This window comes from Embiotoca jacksoni, unplaced genomic scaffold (genome assembly GCF_022577435.1).
Source record: "Embiotoca jacksoni isolate LCO1_2020_lvr unplaced genomic scaffold, fEmbJac1.0.p SCAF_5, whole genome shotgun sequence".
Lineage (NCBI taxonomy): Eukaryota > Metazoa > Chordata > Actinopteri > Embiotocidae > Embiotoca > Embiotoca jacksoni.
In genome coordinates this window covers 9,227,918-9,244,937 of record NW_027185403.1, presented here as the reverse complement: position 1 = coordinate 9,244,937, position 17,020 = coordinate 9,227,918, and the positions used below count along the sequence as shown (strand labels likewise).

The following is a 17,020-nucleotide window of genomic DNA, read 5'->3' as shown; positions in this document are numbered from 1 at the left end:
GAGAGTTTAATATTATAAAATTTCCTTCTGAGGTTGTTGTTTCCACATTTGATTCCAGCAGAGGGCACCCAAAACCAACTCTGACTGCAGCATCACTCTGTTTTTCAGTCTTTCTAATACAACCATGAGCTTTTACAAACCATATGGTAGCCAATCTCATGCTGAAGCACGCTCAAAGCTTTTAGAGAAAATCTTTTCTTTAAAACGTGATGAGGATTTATTTTTGAACAATTATCAGAGCTCTCAAGTCAATCTTTATGTGTGTAGTAGCACATAAACAAGACATACATTTGCCTCAATTGTCTTCACAATTTGGACAACACCCTCCGTTCTTACACCTTTAATTTGAATAAAGAAAAACTCCAACAAAAATTATGAAAGAAACATCAGGAAGAGGAGCAGAGGGCGGATCCAGCTGCAGGGAGCACAGACATGCAAGAGATGTATGAATAAGACCAACGCAGCAAAATTACAACATGGAAAATCTGGATGACAATTTTATTAATTTGTATCATAAACATATAGTAACAGGAACATGATCTGAGCCACACAACCTCAACTCCATCATGTAGACCTGGAAAAAGTCTTTATGGAGCTTATTATGTTTGTTTCTTTGATGATGTGTCAGAGGGGCTGATTCAGCATATATTACAATATATTTACTTTATTCAAAAGGGAGCATGCACAGATTAAAACATAAATTTCATCATTTGATGCACCATGTCGTGTTATTGCTTTACGCTGAGTCGCATCTGTACAAAATTCTACGTTATACAAAAAAGGACTCACAAAACTCAATACAAGGGGAAACATAAAAGCAACTCAAATGTATGCTTGTCAAACAAAGTCATAAAGATAGTAAGATAAAATGGTCAGTGACTACAGAGTACATTTTAAGCTGGTTTAAAAAGTGCCGACGGAGCTGCAGCTCCTCACATCATCGGGGAGCAACGTAACACAGCACCACATCATGTTTGACACAAGCTCAACAAAAACTGAACATTTGATTCACTAATGTGTTTTCTGGCTCTTCTCAAGATAATCGGTTGATTAGCTGGATGATCACTGTGACTGAGTTTGGTGTTTACCTGTCACAGATCCGCACAAAAGGTTCCTCTCTCACTGTGAGCAAGGTTAATGAGTCCCCTCTCCCCTCATGCCACTTAAGCATTTCGGTCATCTGTGACTACTATTACGAACAAATAAGTAATGAGAATGAGTCTGGCCCACATAAAACGTACCTGTTCTTGATGTCTGCTCTATCTGTGTATATGCCTACACATTAACCATAGGCCTCTGGTCAAAGGCCTATCTATACCTGTCTGGGTTGTTCGCTGTCTGGCCTTTCTCTCCTTTAACTGTCATGATCTGTAATTAGATATTATTGCAGGCTGATCAACATCCAGTAACACGAGCCTTTACTTCTACATTACTGCTCAGCGGCCGCTCCCGCTGTCATTCAGCCTCATCTTTGAGCCGTTTCAGGGATGGTCAAGGCAACAGAAAAGTCTGAGATGAGAGACGTTGAAAATAGAAGAGTTCCTTGTCAGTTTCTCTGAGACCATTTCTCGCTTCATCTTCTTCATTCATCCTTCATATTTCCTCTCTCAGATGACTGATCTATTCCCAAAATACACTGCACTATTTTTAACCCTCTGCTGTGTAACTTAGCTTTTCTGTGACGGATCTCTTTTCTGCCTCCACTCAAGAATTTGCCTCTCCCCTCGCATCAATAATCAATGAGGAGAGGGGCTGGAGGAAGACAGGAAGGTAGCTGAAAGATGGGGTTAAGGTGATTAATGGAAACCTCATTAGGAACTGGAGAGAAGTCAAGCTATGCATTATCAAGTCTGGAGAATATACACTGTCAGGGTTTGGATTTAAGAGAGATGTTTAATGCAGGCTAACAGGAGATGCAGCAGGAGAGGCAGTGATGAAGGAGATTTCAGGGGAGACAGTTAAGGGCAAAATAGAGGGAAGAGTGAGATGTGTTATCAGCTCAAAGCTGCCAGACACCTGCCAACGTCCCTATTTTCAACTGGAAGGAGGGAGATAAGAGGAAAAACACATTGATGTGACCTTTTATTTATAGAAAGTTGATGCTTTTAGTGGAATTGGTTGCTTTAGACAAGTGCTACAAAGCTACTCGTCTGTTTTAGAGAGATGAAAAGCACAGTAATATATTTACACGCTTGTTTGAGCATTCCTGTCTAAAAATTTAGGTCAGTGGTGACATGTTCACCTGTGTGTGCTCAGCCACGCTTGATGAATGAGATTATGCATGCAGAACAACACTGAGGTGATGCGCTATAGCTAAACAAAAGTCTTTCATCACCACAGCTGCTGAATTTGTCGTATCCCTCCATCCCTCTCGATCTCTTGCTGTCACTAAATGAATAGCTGACCTAGGCACAGCAGAAAAAAAAAATCTAATTTGTGTTACAACAAAGGCTCCAAATATGACAGGGAATTGAGGGCAGATATATTGGAGAGACGGGAAGAAGCAGAAGCGTGGAGAGCAGCAAGGATTACTGTGGGAGTGAAATAATGGGAACAAGAAAGAGAGAAGGATGGGAGGAAAAAATAAAGATGAGATGGAACCAGATGGCATGATAACACTAGGTCTTGGGAACCAAAGCACATTTTATGAAGGCTGTATATTGGCAGGAAGGGGTAGTAGAGACAAAGCTCCCGGTTACCTGTGATGAAGAGAAAAAGGTGGAAAAAAGGAAGGAAGAGAAGGAGAGACAGGTCAGCGTGTTACAGGTAGATAACGCGAGAGAGGTAAAGCTCAGGAAGTGTAGAGTGTCACCCAAAGGATCAGGAGATAGCGAGCGGGGGCAGAGGTGGAGGAACTCAATCCCAGAGCTGATGATAAAAACCTCCTCACCTGCTCACACCAGGAGACTCTCTCTACCATCTCTACCATTCACAGAAGCACGGTGAAACTCTGAGGAAAACAGCTGGAGGAACTACTAGGACTGAAAGGAGGAAAGAGGAGAATATTTAAGCTTATTTTTCCTTTAACCCCTGAATTAATTCTCTCTTTTTTTTTCTTTTTACCCGTAACAAAGAAAAAAAATTGCCATTATTACCTCAATGGACCAGAATTTTTAGCTACATTTTTTTAGGTTCACTGATAAATCCTAGGACTTTTTCAGGCAACTTTGTGGGGAATTTTAGCACATTGAAGTAAAAAAACAAAAAAACAAAAACAGGAACTACTGCTGAAGAGAGGAGAGCAGGGAAGAGGAACGGTAGAGGGTGAGGGAGGGTGAGGCCGAGTGAGGAAGAGAGAGAGTGTGCGTCTGCGTGAGCCTGTGACACCGAGATGTTCATGATCATTCGAGAGCCGTCCGCCGGAGGAGGCGGTACTGGAGGGATGAGCGCGCCGCAGGAGAGGAGTGCAAAACAGGTGTGTAGCGCGGATACAGCTCCTGTGTATATGTATATTTCTGTGTAATTTTCTCTCTCCTCTATGTTTTGTCCTTATAAATAGCTTTTCTTATGCTTGTCTGTGTGCCTAAATCCCATTTTATGTTGATTTAAGTGGCACACAGAAATAAATGCTTTTGCATGTTTGTATGATTTTGTTCCTATTTAAAAAGAATTGATTTAACGATCGTCTTAAACCAGTAACGAAATGTATTGATGTAAAAGATGAATCTTTGTTTATTAGCGGAAAGCGCGTGTCTCCATATTTATTAAACTATTACATTTTGAGCTAAATCGAGTGGCTGCAAATGTTCCTTTTATGTGTTAAAGAACTTGTGTCTTCTGCTGAAAAAAATACATTAATCTACCTGAAATTGTTGACATCTGGGGGATACAGGCTGTGTTTTTGGCATTTGCATTTATTTATACCGCATCCTCATGCATCAAATGTCCCAATGTGCTTCATAATGAGCAGTATTGAATTTTAAATAACCAGATATTTGACATGTTCTAGACAATGCAGTTGATATTTCAGGACGTCTGAACTACTAGCCAACATGTTTTGCATCTTCAAAGTATAGATTCATATCTATAAAGTGTAATCACTACTAAATATGTCAAAAATAGCTGTGTGCATTGGCCTTCATACAGCCTGACTCTCCTTCACCCCTCTGCTCCCTCAGGTGCAGGCTGCCATCAAAAAGAAGGTGGAGAAGCAGAAGAGGCGAGGCAACGGTCAGGATGGGGGAGCAGTAGACACTCCGACTGCGACTCCTCAGCCTCTTTGCCATCAGAAATCCAGGCAATTACCCCAGATGATGCCAGCCAAGGCATCTGAGGACAGCGAGGCGCTGGACGACACGCTGGACGAGATGATGGAGGGGCCGCAGAAGGGAGAGAGGGATGGAGAGAGGGATGGAGAAAGGGATGGAGAGAAGGAGGGGGAGCCCGTCGACCTGTTGCCCATCGTGGACTCTGTCTTTGGACAGGTAGGAGAATGTATGACTCATCTCTGCACGAGAAATGTGTGTGTGAGTGAGTGACTGAGTGAGTGAGTGAGTGAGTGAGTGAGTGAGTGAGTGAGTGAGTGTGTGTGTGTGTGTGTGTGTGTGTGTGTGTGTGTGTGTGTATGTTTAATTTGCTGCTGCATTAAGTTTTCTGGCTGATTGAATGTCTCACCAATGGCTTGATTGAAACCTTAAGCCCTTAATTAAAATTTAAAAGCCCTGGTGTGCTCCAGTTTTTTGTAAGTAGCAGTCTCTCACACACCTGTCCTCTTTGATCTCACAGGGCAGAAGAGCATCAAGCTAAACTCACCATAGCACAGCAGACATTAAGCATCTTGGCCTCTCCTTTAACCTCAAATCCTCGTGGAAATGCGGGATGTACAAAGCGTGAGGACCAGAGCTACCATAGCGTGTGTTTGAGCAGATTTAAGCTCCTTTACTTTGGTAAATATTGCGAAAGTGTAATCCGTAACAGATACGGCCATAGTCAGCCAGAGGTCTGATGAACACCCTATCTCTGCTGCAGCCATTGTATCAGCTTGGTATCACATCACATGCCGTCACTCACATGGTAAGACGCGTAACACGACACGGCACGGCAGGCCATCGCACCATTACAGAATCTGTCACCCCGGGTTCAGACATGTGGCATCGTGGTGAGTTTGTGTATGAAAATAAAATGGAGAGAGATTACACAGAAGTTAAAGCCTCCTGCTGCTGAGCTCAGCACGGCCGGTGAGTCACTCAGGACATTTTCTGATATGAAAGAAGAGTCACATCCACCTGATCACGTCAGCAAGCTCTGCACACGCCGATGATGAGTGAGGCTGAGGTTAGAAACAGAAAATCAATGTCGAAAAGAAAAGATGTGATGTCAGTGGTGATGCAATTGATCCAAAATAAGAGAGAGTGGCTGAGTGAGTGGGAGCGAGTCTGGAGAGGAAGAGGGAGAGGGAAAGGAAGAAGAGAGACTAGTTTTACACAACATGCAGTGGTTCACTGTCGTTATTGAATTCACATGTAGTGTCATATTTCTGGAAGAATCTTCCTCAGATAATGGCTCAGTTTAAACCTCATTATGTATTAATTCATAATTTATTCAGTGCAAACATATCCTCCATATATGTTGAACTGCGTGTGAAAGTGAGCGGCTGCGCTCTCACTAAAGACGCTTCAGGTTACACCAGCTATCATCAACTTTTATTTCACCCAATGTAATATAAAGGAGTTCAAATACACTCAGCTTTGATCGACTACATTAAAAATATGAACAGTTTGATTATAATTCCTCAACCAGAGGAGTTTGAATACTTTTGCCACTGCTGCATATCTTCATTCCTTCCTTCCTTTCTTCCTTCTGTCCTCCACGCTTCGTCTGTTCTGTCTCCTCTCAAGTTTCCCTGCATGATAGCTCTCCTTACTGGAAACGAGCTGATGTAAATCTGAAACCAGATCAGTACGTGATATATCTACTGGTTTACCTGCTTTCACACACACACACACACACACACACACACACACACACACACACACACACACACACACACAGATAAACACACGAGTTCATCACGAAAGGCCCAAGAGTTGAATCCAAAACATAGGATGGAGTCACATTACCTGAGGACTGCCCGTCTCTTATAGCTCAAACACACACACACACACACACACACACACACACACACACACACACACACACACACACACACTTTGGACACTAACCGGGCGTGTGAGCAACAAATTCAAGCTCTTTGTGTCATTCAATGCCGACAGCCCTGGAGACAAGTAATCAAAACTGAAACCAAATAACACAAATAAACCTGAGTGTGTGTGTGTGTGTGTGTGTGTGTGTGTGTGTGTGTGTGTGTGTGTGTGTGTGTGTGTGTGTGTGTGTGTGTCCACTCATACAATCACACACACGCACACAGACACAAACACACCTACCAAAAACAGATCATTATTACTTAAACCCATCAGTGAGAGACGATCAGCGTGGTAATTAATCAGGTTTAACGGTGTTGTGTGTCACTGGTGTCAGTTTTGTGTTAACATGACTAACTAGTTGAATCATGAAGGAACTGCTGCAGCTCAGAAACAAGTGATTACTTGTGGTTGAAGTGTGCTGTGTATAGCTGATAGTCCCTCACTGATAACACAATCTGGATTCTTTGTAATAGTCATATCGTAATCTGTAACAGCTGGATTGACTGATGCAATAGTTTTGTTTGGTGCTGAAATGAATAGATTTTGGTCTTTAAGGTTTAGGTCTCAGTGTCAAAGATGTGATGACGATGAGTACATAATTATAACATTATTCAGACAAGATATCCTGTAATAATGATACAAAGAAATGTAGAAATGTAAATGAAAACATGAGTGCAGGTTTTCAAACGTATACTTTTTTTTAACTCTTCTGGGTTGAATTCAAGTGTTTCTTTACTTTTCAGATGTTAAATGTGAAATTCAGATGTATAGACCTTTATTACATACAGTGAGATATTTCACACACGTGTGCAGAAACAGTTTACAGGTGGAAATGTGACTTTCGTGTTCACATATTCACATATTTGATTTGCATCCAAAGTTGTCAGTCACACTTTTCTGTTGAGGTTTGAAGCTGAATGGATGTAAAGAAAATACAAACACAGTATATACATACATTTTAATGCGGAAATACTGTATGTGACCAGGGTTTGCATTTGATCCATTTCTACATACAGAAATGGATATTTTCTCCCATATGTAATTGTGTCCAAACGAAAAAAGAAAACGTCTGTTACTATTAAATCAAAATTTAAAAGACAGTTATGGCAAGACTTGGTGCCGCTTTACTGACAGAAAACAGCGGTTGGTCGCTGTCACCAGCAGCAAAATACTGTCGCAGTCTGAAAGCAAATGTCATTTTGATCTTGTACACGAGGATCACTTCATTTTAAAGATACTGTAATCCCATACTGGTAATCCCAGCGACGACACTCCTATCACCTGTCTGCATGCTGGCCAGATCCCTCACAGTAGGAGGCTCTCGTCCTGAACTGTTGGTTTCTGTGTAAGAAAGTTTCCAAGTAAAGTTAAATTTAATTTACAGTTGACTCACTTCAGCTGCAACTGAAGACTCAGTCTGCCTGGAAGTTCTGCTAAAAATAGAAGTTGTATCATTATGCCTCAGACATTTCACTGCAGCAGCTGTCAGATAAAGACATGGGAACCTGGTCCTGAAGTGGCCTCTAGTGGTGACTACTGCTCACTGCAACAGACAACTGCTCATGCAGAGAGGGATGACGTTATGATGCCAGGAGGCTCTGCACTGTCTCACCGTGCTCGAGTGACATCTCTTTTGGAGAGACTTGTTGACAGATGCGTCGTAAAATCTCAGCTGACCACTAAGCTTCGCACTCATATTCTCCACTTGTGATGTTAGCTTTGCCAATTTCTTCGGACAGCTTGGTCAAACTCATCCTGAAATGTAAGAGGTGAAGTTGAGCGAGAGCTCAAACCCCCTCAGACGTTGTTCTTGTTACATCCTGCGTGCTGAGTGACCTGAGATTAATGCTGACACGAACACCAGCAGACTCTCTGGGTCTCACTGTCTTGCATAAGCAGTAATTACAGTAAAGTGTTACAGCTTACTCTTTCATTAAGGAAAAAGATCATCACAATTTGCACTGTGACACATTGCCTAATTCTTCTTGGAAAACACGTAAAGTCACAGCTGCGACACAAACTTTTCAGGAAGAAATTTTGACTTGTTTTTACTTTAAAAAGTTAAAATTTTGAAATTAAAATTCTCATTCAGTGGGAGCCCTCAATTTACAGTACCATTAAAAAGTGCAAAATTATCATTGACCAGAAATATACTATCTTCTTTACTTTAAAAAAAAAATACTAGAAACATATTGAATCTTCATTTTCCATACATTTGAAGTGTGGTCTCCATACACCCCATGTTTTCTCTTTACGATCTTCCACCATTTTTATTTATGTTAATGAACATTTGATCTTAAACAATCTTTGTTTGTTTTTGTTTATAGTTTGTCATGTGTGCTGCAACATGTTTCTTTTTTTTATGCTAAATGTAGCTTATATTATATTTATTCAATTTTATATTGGGTAAAGACAAACTGTTCAGCAAAGACAAAGCAATGATATTGTTACCAATGTTGTTGCCGATAAAGAGGGCAGCAAGGATAGTGGACAAGATAACATGATGTTTGCTTTTCTTCTTTGTTCTTAGATCTGTCCATTAAAATAGGTTAATTTCCTCTGAAAACCTTAACCTGCTTTATCTAAAAACTAAAATCGTATTTGTTTCTTCTTTTCCATCTCCTTCTTGTATCCCTTTCTGTTTTTTCCCTTTTCATCACCCCGTCCTCTTTAATCTAAAATGGTAGGGATTAATCCGCCTCCGTTTATGTCTTCTTAACTCTCCCTCTAAAACTCTTCATACTGTAGATGAAGTCATTTGAATGCCGTTGCAACATGTGAATGCGAGAGGAAGACAGAGGGGAGGGAGGGGTAGCGGGGAGGATTAAAGCGTTGTGTGAAGAGAAAAGAGTGATGCTGCTTCTGCAAAGAGACACATGATCTGCTCTCTGAACAGTCCAGTTTTTTTTTTTTTTTTTTTTGGCTGCTTTGTTTGGTGACATGTCTTTGACTGTGGTTCATATAAAAATGGGTGGAGTCAGTAAGGATTGTTTTGGCATGGATTAGAGTTGCTGTGTTTCATCTCTGTGATATCCGATTTGACGTCTAGTAACCAGAATGGGACACTCAGAGAGGTTTTCTTCAGCTTAGGAGCGCAAACTTGAGCTGAACCACCGAGAAGTCCTCAAAGGAGGGCAGACAAATAAAGGCAGAAAAAAGAGACAGAGGAGAGAAGCATTTGAGCAGCAGGAGGAGAGAGTCGGGGTGACATTGCTTGGTGACCAGGGGAAGCTGGGTAATGGGCAACTGCACCAAACCATCTATGAAAGACAAAATGAAGAAGGTAAGAGCACTTTGTCTCTTCTTTTTCAGACTGTGGATACCTGGAAGTTGATGCTCCTGCTTCCATGTTTACTGTTTTTCATTTGTACTTACTTACTTTCTGGATTTTGGAGCTTTCTTTGCATCTTGCCTTTGTTAATTTACTCCAACAGTTTTATAGTTTTAATAGGTGCAAAATTTAGTAAATTCAGAAAACAATTTGTTGAAACTGGTGCACTAATTGTTTTAAACCACCTTCTATAAAATATTTACTTTTATGTTAATTTCACATAGACTGAATATATTATTCAAAAATGTTCATAAAGGACATTGTTTAATTGTGCTGGTGTTTCATGGACATAAGAAGTCAGAGAATTAGCAGAATTACCTCTCTCAGTGTCAGCAGAATAAGGCTGCAGCAGGATGGAGACATTAGGAGGATGTTGGCATCAAGACGCTCTCTCACAGTAAGCATAATAGCTGATGTGACTGGATTGCCCCGAAATAATAAGCAGTTTATGTAATTCAGGTTTACTGCCACATTCTGTCTAATGTTTGCGTGGCTAGAAAACAGCTGCTCTTCACTTGTGTCAAAAGATGTAAATGTTCTTTATGTGTGAAGAAGAAGAAGTTAGTCACACAGAAAGTGGGACCGACAGTGATCGTGGTGGTTTAACAGCCTGGTCTGCCTCTAAAGGGGGCGAAACAGAGGCCCCTGCGGGGTAAAGTGAGGGCAGTGGGCCAGCAGAATCTGCAGCTGGAGGGAGAGGAGGATCAGGATGTGGAGGATATGCCGTTCAGGGATCTCGTCGGCGCGCTGGTGAAGAACTGCAACATGCTGAACAACATCGTGGGCCCGGCCTGCGTCTTCCTTAAACAGGGCTTTTCTCTGACGCCCGTATGTAACAGACGTGTGCACACCACGTCCTCACACAACCTCAGTGCAACTTTTTCCGTTCGTGTCGATTCATTCTCATCCCCACATCGTGGCTTTACCCTCCTGCCCTCCACCACGCCAGCTGTGTCATCCCGGCGCATCATTGGCCCGGGTCAGACAATCAAATCCCCCGGCACTACATATGCTCAAAGAGGTCGATCACTGAGTTCCATTGGAAATCATTGACTGTCTGTGTGGAGCTATATTCTGCAATGTGTTGCACAGAGTGACGTGGAGGTCAAGGTCGAATGTCCAATCAGGGAAAGTGGGCCACAAAATGAATTGATGTTGGATAATATTCTCATAGCACAGCTTATACTGGAGAAATGACTTGTTACTTGTTGGGGCATTAATTTAACAGTAGGCCTTGTGGCTGCATCACATACTAAAAGTGTCCTCGGTTTCACATGACAACAAAATCAGGCAGGCCTTTATTTCATGTGTGTTAACATACAAGTGCAGAAATGGTCTCAACAAAAGTGATCAATAAGCCGTAGGATGCAAACTTTCTTAAGTTTTCTTGGACTTTATTTCAGTCCTTTGAATATGACTCAACAAAAACTAGACGCTTACTGCATTTATACAACTGAAACAGATGATCTCGCATTAAAGGATTAGTGCAACACCTCGGGGTTGAGGGAGGTCATTTTTCCAATGTTGCGAATCAGATCTCTTTACTGTTTGTATCAATATTAAAGCAAGAAAAATTACTTTCATTTACTTTGTTGGTGTGTCCCATTGTAAATTCTTGTTATAAAGTTAGACCATCTCTACTTAAATTGTGATTTGGTTTGAAAATGAGGCAAAATATATCTAGTTTATTGTGTGAAAATGAGGCTGGAGATTTTATCAAAGTAAATGAAATAATGTCAGAGGATTTGTCCCATATTGTTTCTCTCTGAATCATTCACTGCCATTGTGTGTGCTGAGAGCTCTGTATGGACACATACAGTATATATGTGAACACAGACATGTGTCCAAAGATCTCTGCTAACCTAAACCTGCCAAATCTCCTAATCTCTCCTAACCACTCACAACTAATCTGGTCACTTGTTGTAATACGTGAATTGTCATACACTGAATACCATTTACAATTTAATCCATATAGATATAGACTCTGTTGTTTATTTTGAAATGCACTAGATTTGTATTACAGCCAACAGAGAAATGTAGTTGCAAATTGAATTGAAGTATAAAGCCCTTTGGTTTGACTCAATGTAAAAATACCGTGAACTGTTGCATACATTCTCCATCTCAGTTCAACCATGTAAAGACAAACTCGTTCATCAAATATTGGCTGAACATCCCACCACTGAAAAACATGACAGACAATATCAATTAAATTTTCCACATTGTTCATGTTTTCAGTGTTGTTTTAATGTTTGTGTTTGAGTTTCCTTTCTTCCCGGTTCAGTGTGCCCTCATGAACTGACATACTGTATGTTTGTGTGTGTATGTGTGGGCCTGTTTTTATATCCAGGTGGGCACTTAAGCCAGAATACACTCCAACTCATGGGGACGTGTGTTACTGTTGGGACAAAAATTTAGGTCCTCAGGGGTAGAGTCTGCATTTTGAGGGTTAATATTTGGTTTAAGGGATATGTGGGTTAAAATGATATCAAGGTTAGGATAGCGCACAGTGGAAGGTATTATGTTTTTAAAAATCACCATGGAGATAGTGAAACAAGTTTGTGAGTGTGCTTGGATGCTGTTCTTTTTGGTATACCTGTGTTTATGTCTGTGTACTCTGTCAAACCAGCTTTCTAAATATTTTCAGCATGAGTATTTCTAAGTTATGTGTGTGTGAGATTTTGTACTGCGTGAAGCAGGAAGCTAACGTGTGAAATTTCTCCCTCCAACAGGATCGAGAACTTAGACCAGAGGAGATTGATGGTAAGATGACTTCCCTGCAGCAAACCATAGTGTTTTAACTTGAAGGCATCTGAACGTGATACGTGACATACAAGTATTGACATGTGTTTTTGCCAGAACTCCGCGAGGCGTTTGTGGAGTATGACAAGAACAAGAAAGGCTACATCAGTCATAAAGACCTGGGGGAGTGTATGAGGGCCATGGGATACATGCCTACAGAGATGGAGCTCATCGAACTGAGCCAGCAGATCTGTGAGTGAAATACCTGACAGAAAACTGAAAGATAACAGTGCACAGTAGAAGAAAACTAAACTGAAAATAACACAACAAGAAAAGGAACATGAAGACTTAAAAGATGTTGTTTTTTTGTTTAGAGTGGAATACATTGTAGTAATTACTGTTGGCGATGCAGGTGATGAAAAATGTATTGTGTGTGTGATCAAGATGAGACAACAAAAGGATTAGAGAGCAGCTTCTTGGTAGTTTTGATATAACTGTGTGTGTGTGTGTGTGTGTGTGTGTGTGTGTGTGTGTGTGTGTGTGTGTGTGTGTGTGTGTGTGTGTGTGTGTGTAGAAGAAAACTAAACTGAAAATAACACAACAAGAAAAGGAACATGAAGACTTAAAAGATGTTGTTTTTTTGTTTAGAGTGGAATACATTGTAGTAATTACTGTTGGCGATGCAGGTGATGAAAAATGTATTGTGTGTGTGATCAAGATGAGACAACAAAAGGATTAGAGAGCAGCTTCTTGGTAGTTTTGATATAACTGTGTGTGTGTGTGTGTGTGTGTGTGTGTGTGTGTGTGTGTGTGTGTGTGTGTGTGTGTGTGTGTGTGTGTGTGTGTGTGTGTGTGTGTGTCTTTAAGGTGGAGGTAAAGTGGACTTTGATGACTTTGTGGCGCTGATGGGACCAAAGATGCTGGCAGAGACAGCCGACATGATCGGAGTCAAAGAACTACGAGATGCATTCAAAGAAGTCAGAATACACATGTTGTTATTTTAAAGCATAAAGGCATGCAGACATTTTAACTTATCGAACACAGGTATTGCATGGTTGAACTCAGACATCTCATCAAACTACTAACATTGGTGCAATATTTGTGTATTTGTCATTTCAAGTCAGTGATTATGTGCAGTATTAAACATGTCATTCAACACCCAAATATGACATCTTTAATGCAATATCGCTGCTGATAGTTTTTTCACCCTGACTTCAGATGTATTATATACTTCATATTGGTTATATTCTGTAATTTCTTATCACAGATATTTCCTAAATTCTAAATGCAACAGTCCTAAATATTAATGCAACACTGGAGGTTGACACAATTGCAATTTGGTTGATCTGGCACAATGACAGCCACGTTTTTGAATGTTAAACAGGTGAATAACATTATTAACTGCTGCATTGCATTGCAGTAACAACTCTGCTTTCTTTTCAGTCAAGTCGGCTTATTCATATAGCACATTTAAACACACCATACGTTGACCATAGTGCTGCAAAACTTCAGTTGGAATTAAAACACATTAGGCTATCAAAAAGAAAAGAAAAACAAATTAGCAAAACAAAAAAGCATTAAAAACATAGTCATGCACAAAGTCACAAGTCATAAGAAAACCCAAAGATCTACATTAGCAGTCATCAAAATAAAAAATCGGGCCTTATCTGGAAATGCCAGCCCGAATAAATATGTTTTCATAAGTTAAAATGTCTGCTGTAAAAAAGGGAACAATGAACAAATAACTATGCACAAAACACAAACAGACGGTGGTCTTCTCAGGTTAAAATCTTTAAATGTGGAGAAGAGATGCGCAAACACAGGAGCTGAAAAAAACCCGAACTTGATTCTTCTTTGGCGGGTTTTCATCAAGTTTCAGATATAGAGACAACACCTGAGAGTCTTTATGTATTCCTTCAGTGGAGTGTCTTATTTCGATGGCAGACTATTTCAAAGTAGACTAAACAGAAAAAAATCAGGTGTGAATAATTTACAACGATGGCTGCAGTGCATGCTGGCATGCTGAGCCATTTAATTTGTGTTATTGGTTACAGCCTGCGTATTTCCTGCTGAAACAAGCCAAACAGATGGGAGCTAATGAGTACCATCCAAATATCACAAATGTCATAAACAAAAAGATCCAAGAACAACAAAAAACATTTTCTGCATGTTAAAAAAAAAACCAAGACTTCTCTAAAAAAGAACAAGCTATGAATAGTCAGGTTTCTAAAAAAATATTCAGAGAGAAAAACAACAGGAAAAGTACAACATGGAGACTTTTGACAGGGAAAAAACTTCACCTTTCAATCTTCATTTGTACAACCCCCAAAAAAAAATTAAATAAACTGGTGCTAATTTTATTTTGGGGTGGCTTCCCTGCCTTTGTTTGTACTGTAGTTTTCTTGTGACGAGGTGTGAAACTTTTTCAGCCTCCAAAGTATGTCATCGTGCTGTGAAAAGTTCTGAAGGATTTCAAAACTTCTTACTTTACTGTTTTCTGGTGAAGAATGACACTTCACAATAACAGATGCCAAGCTGCAGTGAAATCTATCCGTGTTCAGTTTGATGTTACGCGTATCATGAGGGTCTTTTTTTGTCTCTCTGTGTCACAGTTTGACTCTAATGGTGACGGTCAGATCAGTTTAACGGAGCTGCGCGAGGCCATGAAGAAGCTGATGGGAGAACAGGTGACCAACAGAGAGATCAACGAGATCCTCAGAGATGTTGACCTCAACGGAGACGGCCTGGTGGACTTTGAGGGTAAAAAAGAGCCACGATGGGACCTGTGAAGTGATCACCTTCGTCTTCTTCCTCTTCATCCTTCTGATTCCTCTCTCTTGTCCTTTCAGAGTTTGTGCGAATGATGTCCCGCTGACCAACATTATGCTGCTGCTGCTGGAACAAAGAACAGACTACTGTAGTGAACTTTCTTCATTTGCTCTGAAGAGCATGCGTCTGAAATTATATTTTTATATTAAAATATATGCAAAAAGAAAAAAAAAATAGACTTCTGAATTTGAGGTGAAACATACAGATAAAGCATGTCCTAAAACATATCAGACGCATCACCCATATGATTTTCTGTTTTTTTTTAGATGTATTTTTATATATGAGTGTTTGTTCTTTGAGATTAAAATATTGTTTGTAAAATTGTAAAAATCAATTTTTACAAAAATTAAATTAATAAATGAATACAAAAAAATGGGATGAATTGGGAAATTATTCTGACCATGTTTACAGTCACATTATTAACAAACCAGTATGTTAACAACAAATATGGAGTTCATAACATAAACAACATTTGACAGTCAACTGGTTTGTTGAGTAATCTATAGACAGAAGAGATGCTTCACAGCCTAAACAGGGATTCAACAAGAAAAACAATGTGTGGTGGAAAATATGTAATATACCCTAATGTATAAACATATTTTCCTAAATATAAAAGCAAAAGTTTTCACCATTAAAATTGGTAATGTTTGCCTTTAACCCATTTTATAGTCCTGAACTATGACACGCTGTGTTCCTGCTCCACAACATGTTGAAATCTGCCATACTGCATCAACAACAAGGATTTAATCTCTGTTCCACAAATACAATGCCCACAATAGAGATGAGTCCATTTGATTTTACCTCTTAATTAGACCTAGTTCACCCCCAGAGTTCAGCAGCTCGGAGCTTCAACAAAAATACACAAACCTCAAATTTAGCCATCTGTGAGGAAAGTGAAATGAATTAAGTGGATTAAGAAGAATGCTTATTTTCCGATTAAAACAGATTATTTGTATTCTGTAAAATTCCCATAAAATTTAGATGATATACTATATTATTGATTTGATTTTTATACTCTACATATTTTTATAGGCCTACTATTTAGTATACAATTAATTACATTTCTAAATACAATAAAAAAAAAAATTACATTATGAATGAATTTTTTTTTTTTACTCATTCTATTTCATTTAATCAATTACTGTATCTTCATAAAGTTTTTTTTTTTGGGGCCCTTCCATATTATTGTGATATGATTGCCTCATGGAGTTTATTGGCTCATGTTCCATTTTAAATTCAAAACAGAACTGAATCTGAACATCAGCAGAAATTTTGTTGTGTCCTGCAAATCCAGCCGGCTCCACACCAACAGGTCACATGATCAGCAGGTCAGAAGCTGCTCTGTTGGGCAACTTGTTCGCTTTTGCTATACACTGAACTTCATTTTATAGAAACTATTATATGACTGGTAGTTTTTCCTTTGTGGCTGTCTTTGCAAACTTTTGCCAAAAAACACTCACAAAATATGAGCGTTTATTGGCTTTACTTATTACTGAGCATACGAGGCAAACTATGAACACACGTATCAAACAAATAACATACTGGCGGTTCACATTATTTAAAATTTTCAAGCGTGTAATGATATTTGGTGTCCAAAACGCTGATCTTCAGAAATCAGTGATTGATTACTGTCTGACGTTTTTAATCCTTTTTATTATTATTCAATTTGTCTGTTTTGTTCATTTGGGTGATTTATCAGTAATAAGTAACAACAACAACAACACTTTTGAAATCAAGATTTTCCTTTTTTATTGAAAACTTGGCCAGGATTCTGTACAGCAGAGAGGGTGTGCGATGCACAGGGGCAAGAAGTCAGGGGCACGGGGGTATCGGGGGGCTCTTGGGACTCTGTTTCCCATGGTGCATCATACCCTGAGCCAAGAATCGTGTGTGTAAAACAGCGAGAGGAGTTGTGTTCCCTCTTTGGTGCCTCGGAGGACTGTAGAGGGGAATGAAGTGAGGGACTAAAAAAAGGGAG

The 17,020-nt window shown here is 39.7% G+C and overlaps 1 protein-coding gene across 1 annotated transcript; it reads left to right on the top strand.

Moving 5' to 3' along the window:
* The first annotated feature begins 3,316 nt into the window (after positions 1-3,316).
* Positions 3,317-15,405, top strand: LOC138211059 (calcium-binding protein 2-like). Its single transcript, XM_069170637.1, has 7 exons — positions 3,317-3,415; positions 4,119-4,424; positions 12,204-12,234; positions 12,331-12,465; positions 13,081-13,190; positions 14,826-14,973; positions 15,063-15,405. Exons 1-7 carry the CDS (start codon positions 3,332-3,334, stop codon positions 15,086-15,088), a joined length of 840 nt encoding a protein of 279 aa, XP_069026738.1. The 5' UTR covers positions 3,317-3,331; the 3' UTR covers positions 15,089-15,405.
* The last annotated feature ends 1,615 nt before the right edge of the window (positions 15,406-17,020 follow it).

Excerpts from the sequence above, each read along its gene's own strand:
- LOC138211059 (XM_069170637.1), top strand. The coding sequence starts at position 3,332 with ATGTTCATGATCATTCGAGAGCCGTCCGCCGGAGGAGGCGGTACTGGA. Across the intron at positions 4,425-12,203 it reads TGGACTCTGTCTTTGGACAG|GATCGAGAACTTAGACCAGA; the intron begins GTAGGAGAATGT and ends TCCCTCCAACAG. Across the intron at positions 12,466-13,080 it reads CGAACTGAGCCAGCAGATCT|GTGGAGGTAAAGTGGACTTT; the intron begins GTGAGTGAAATA and ends TGTGTCTTTAAG.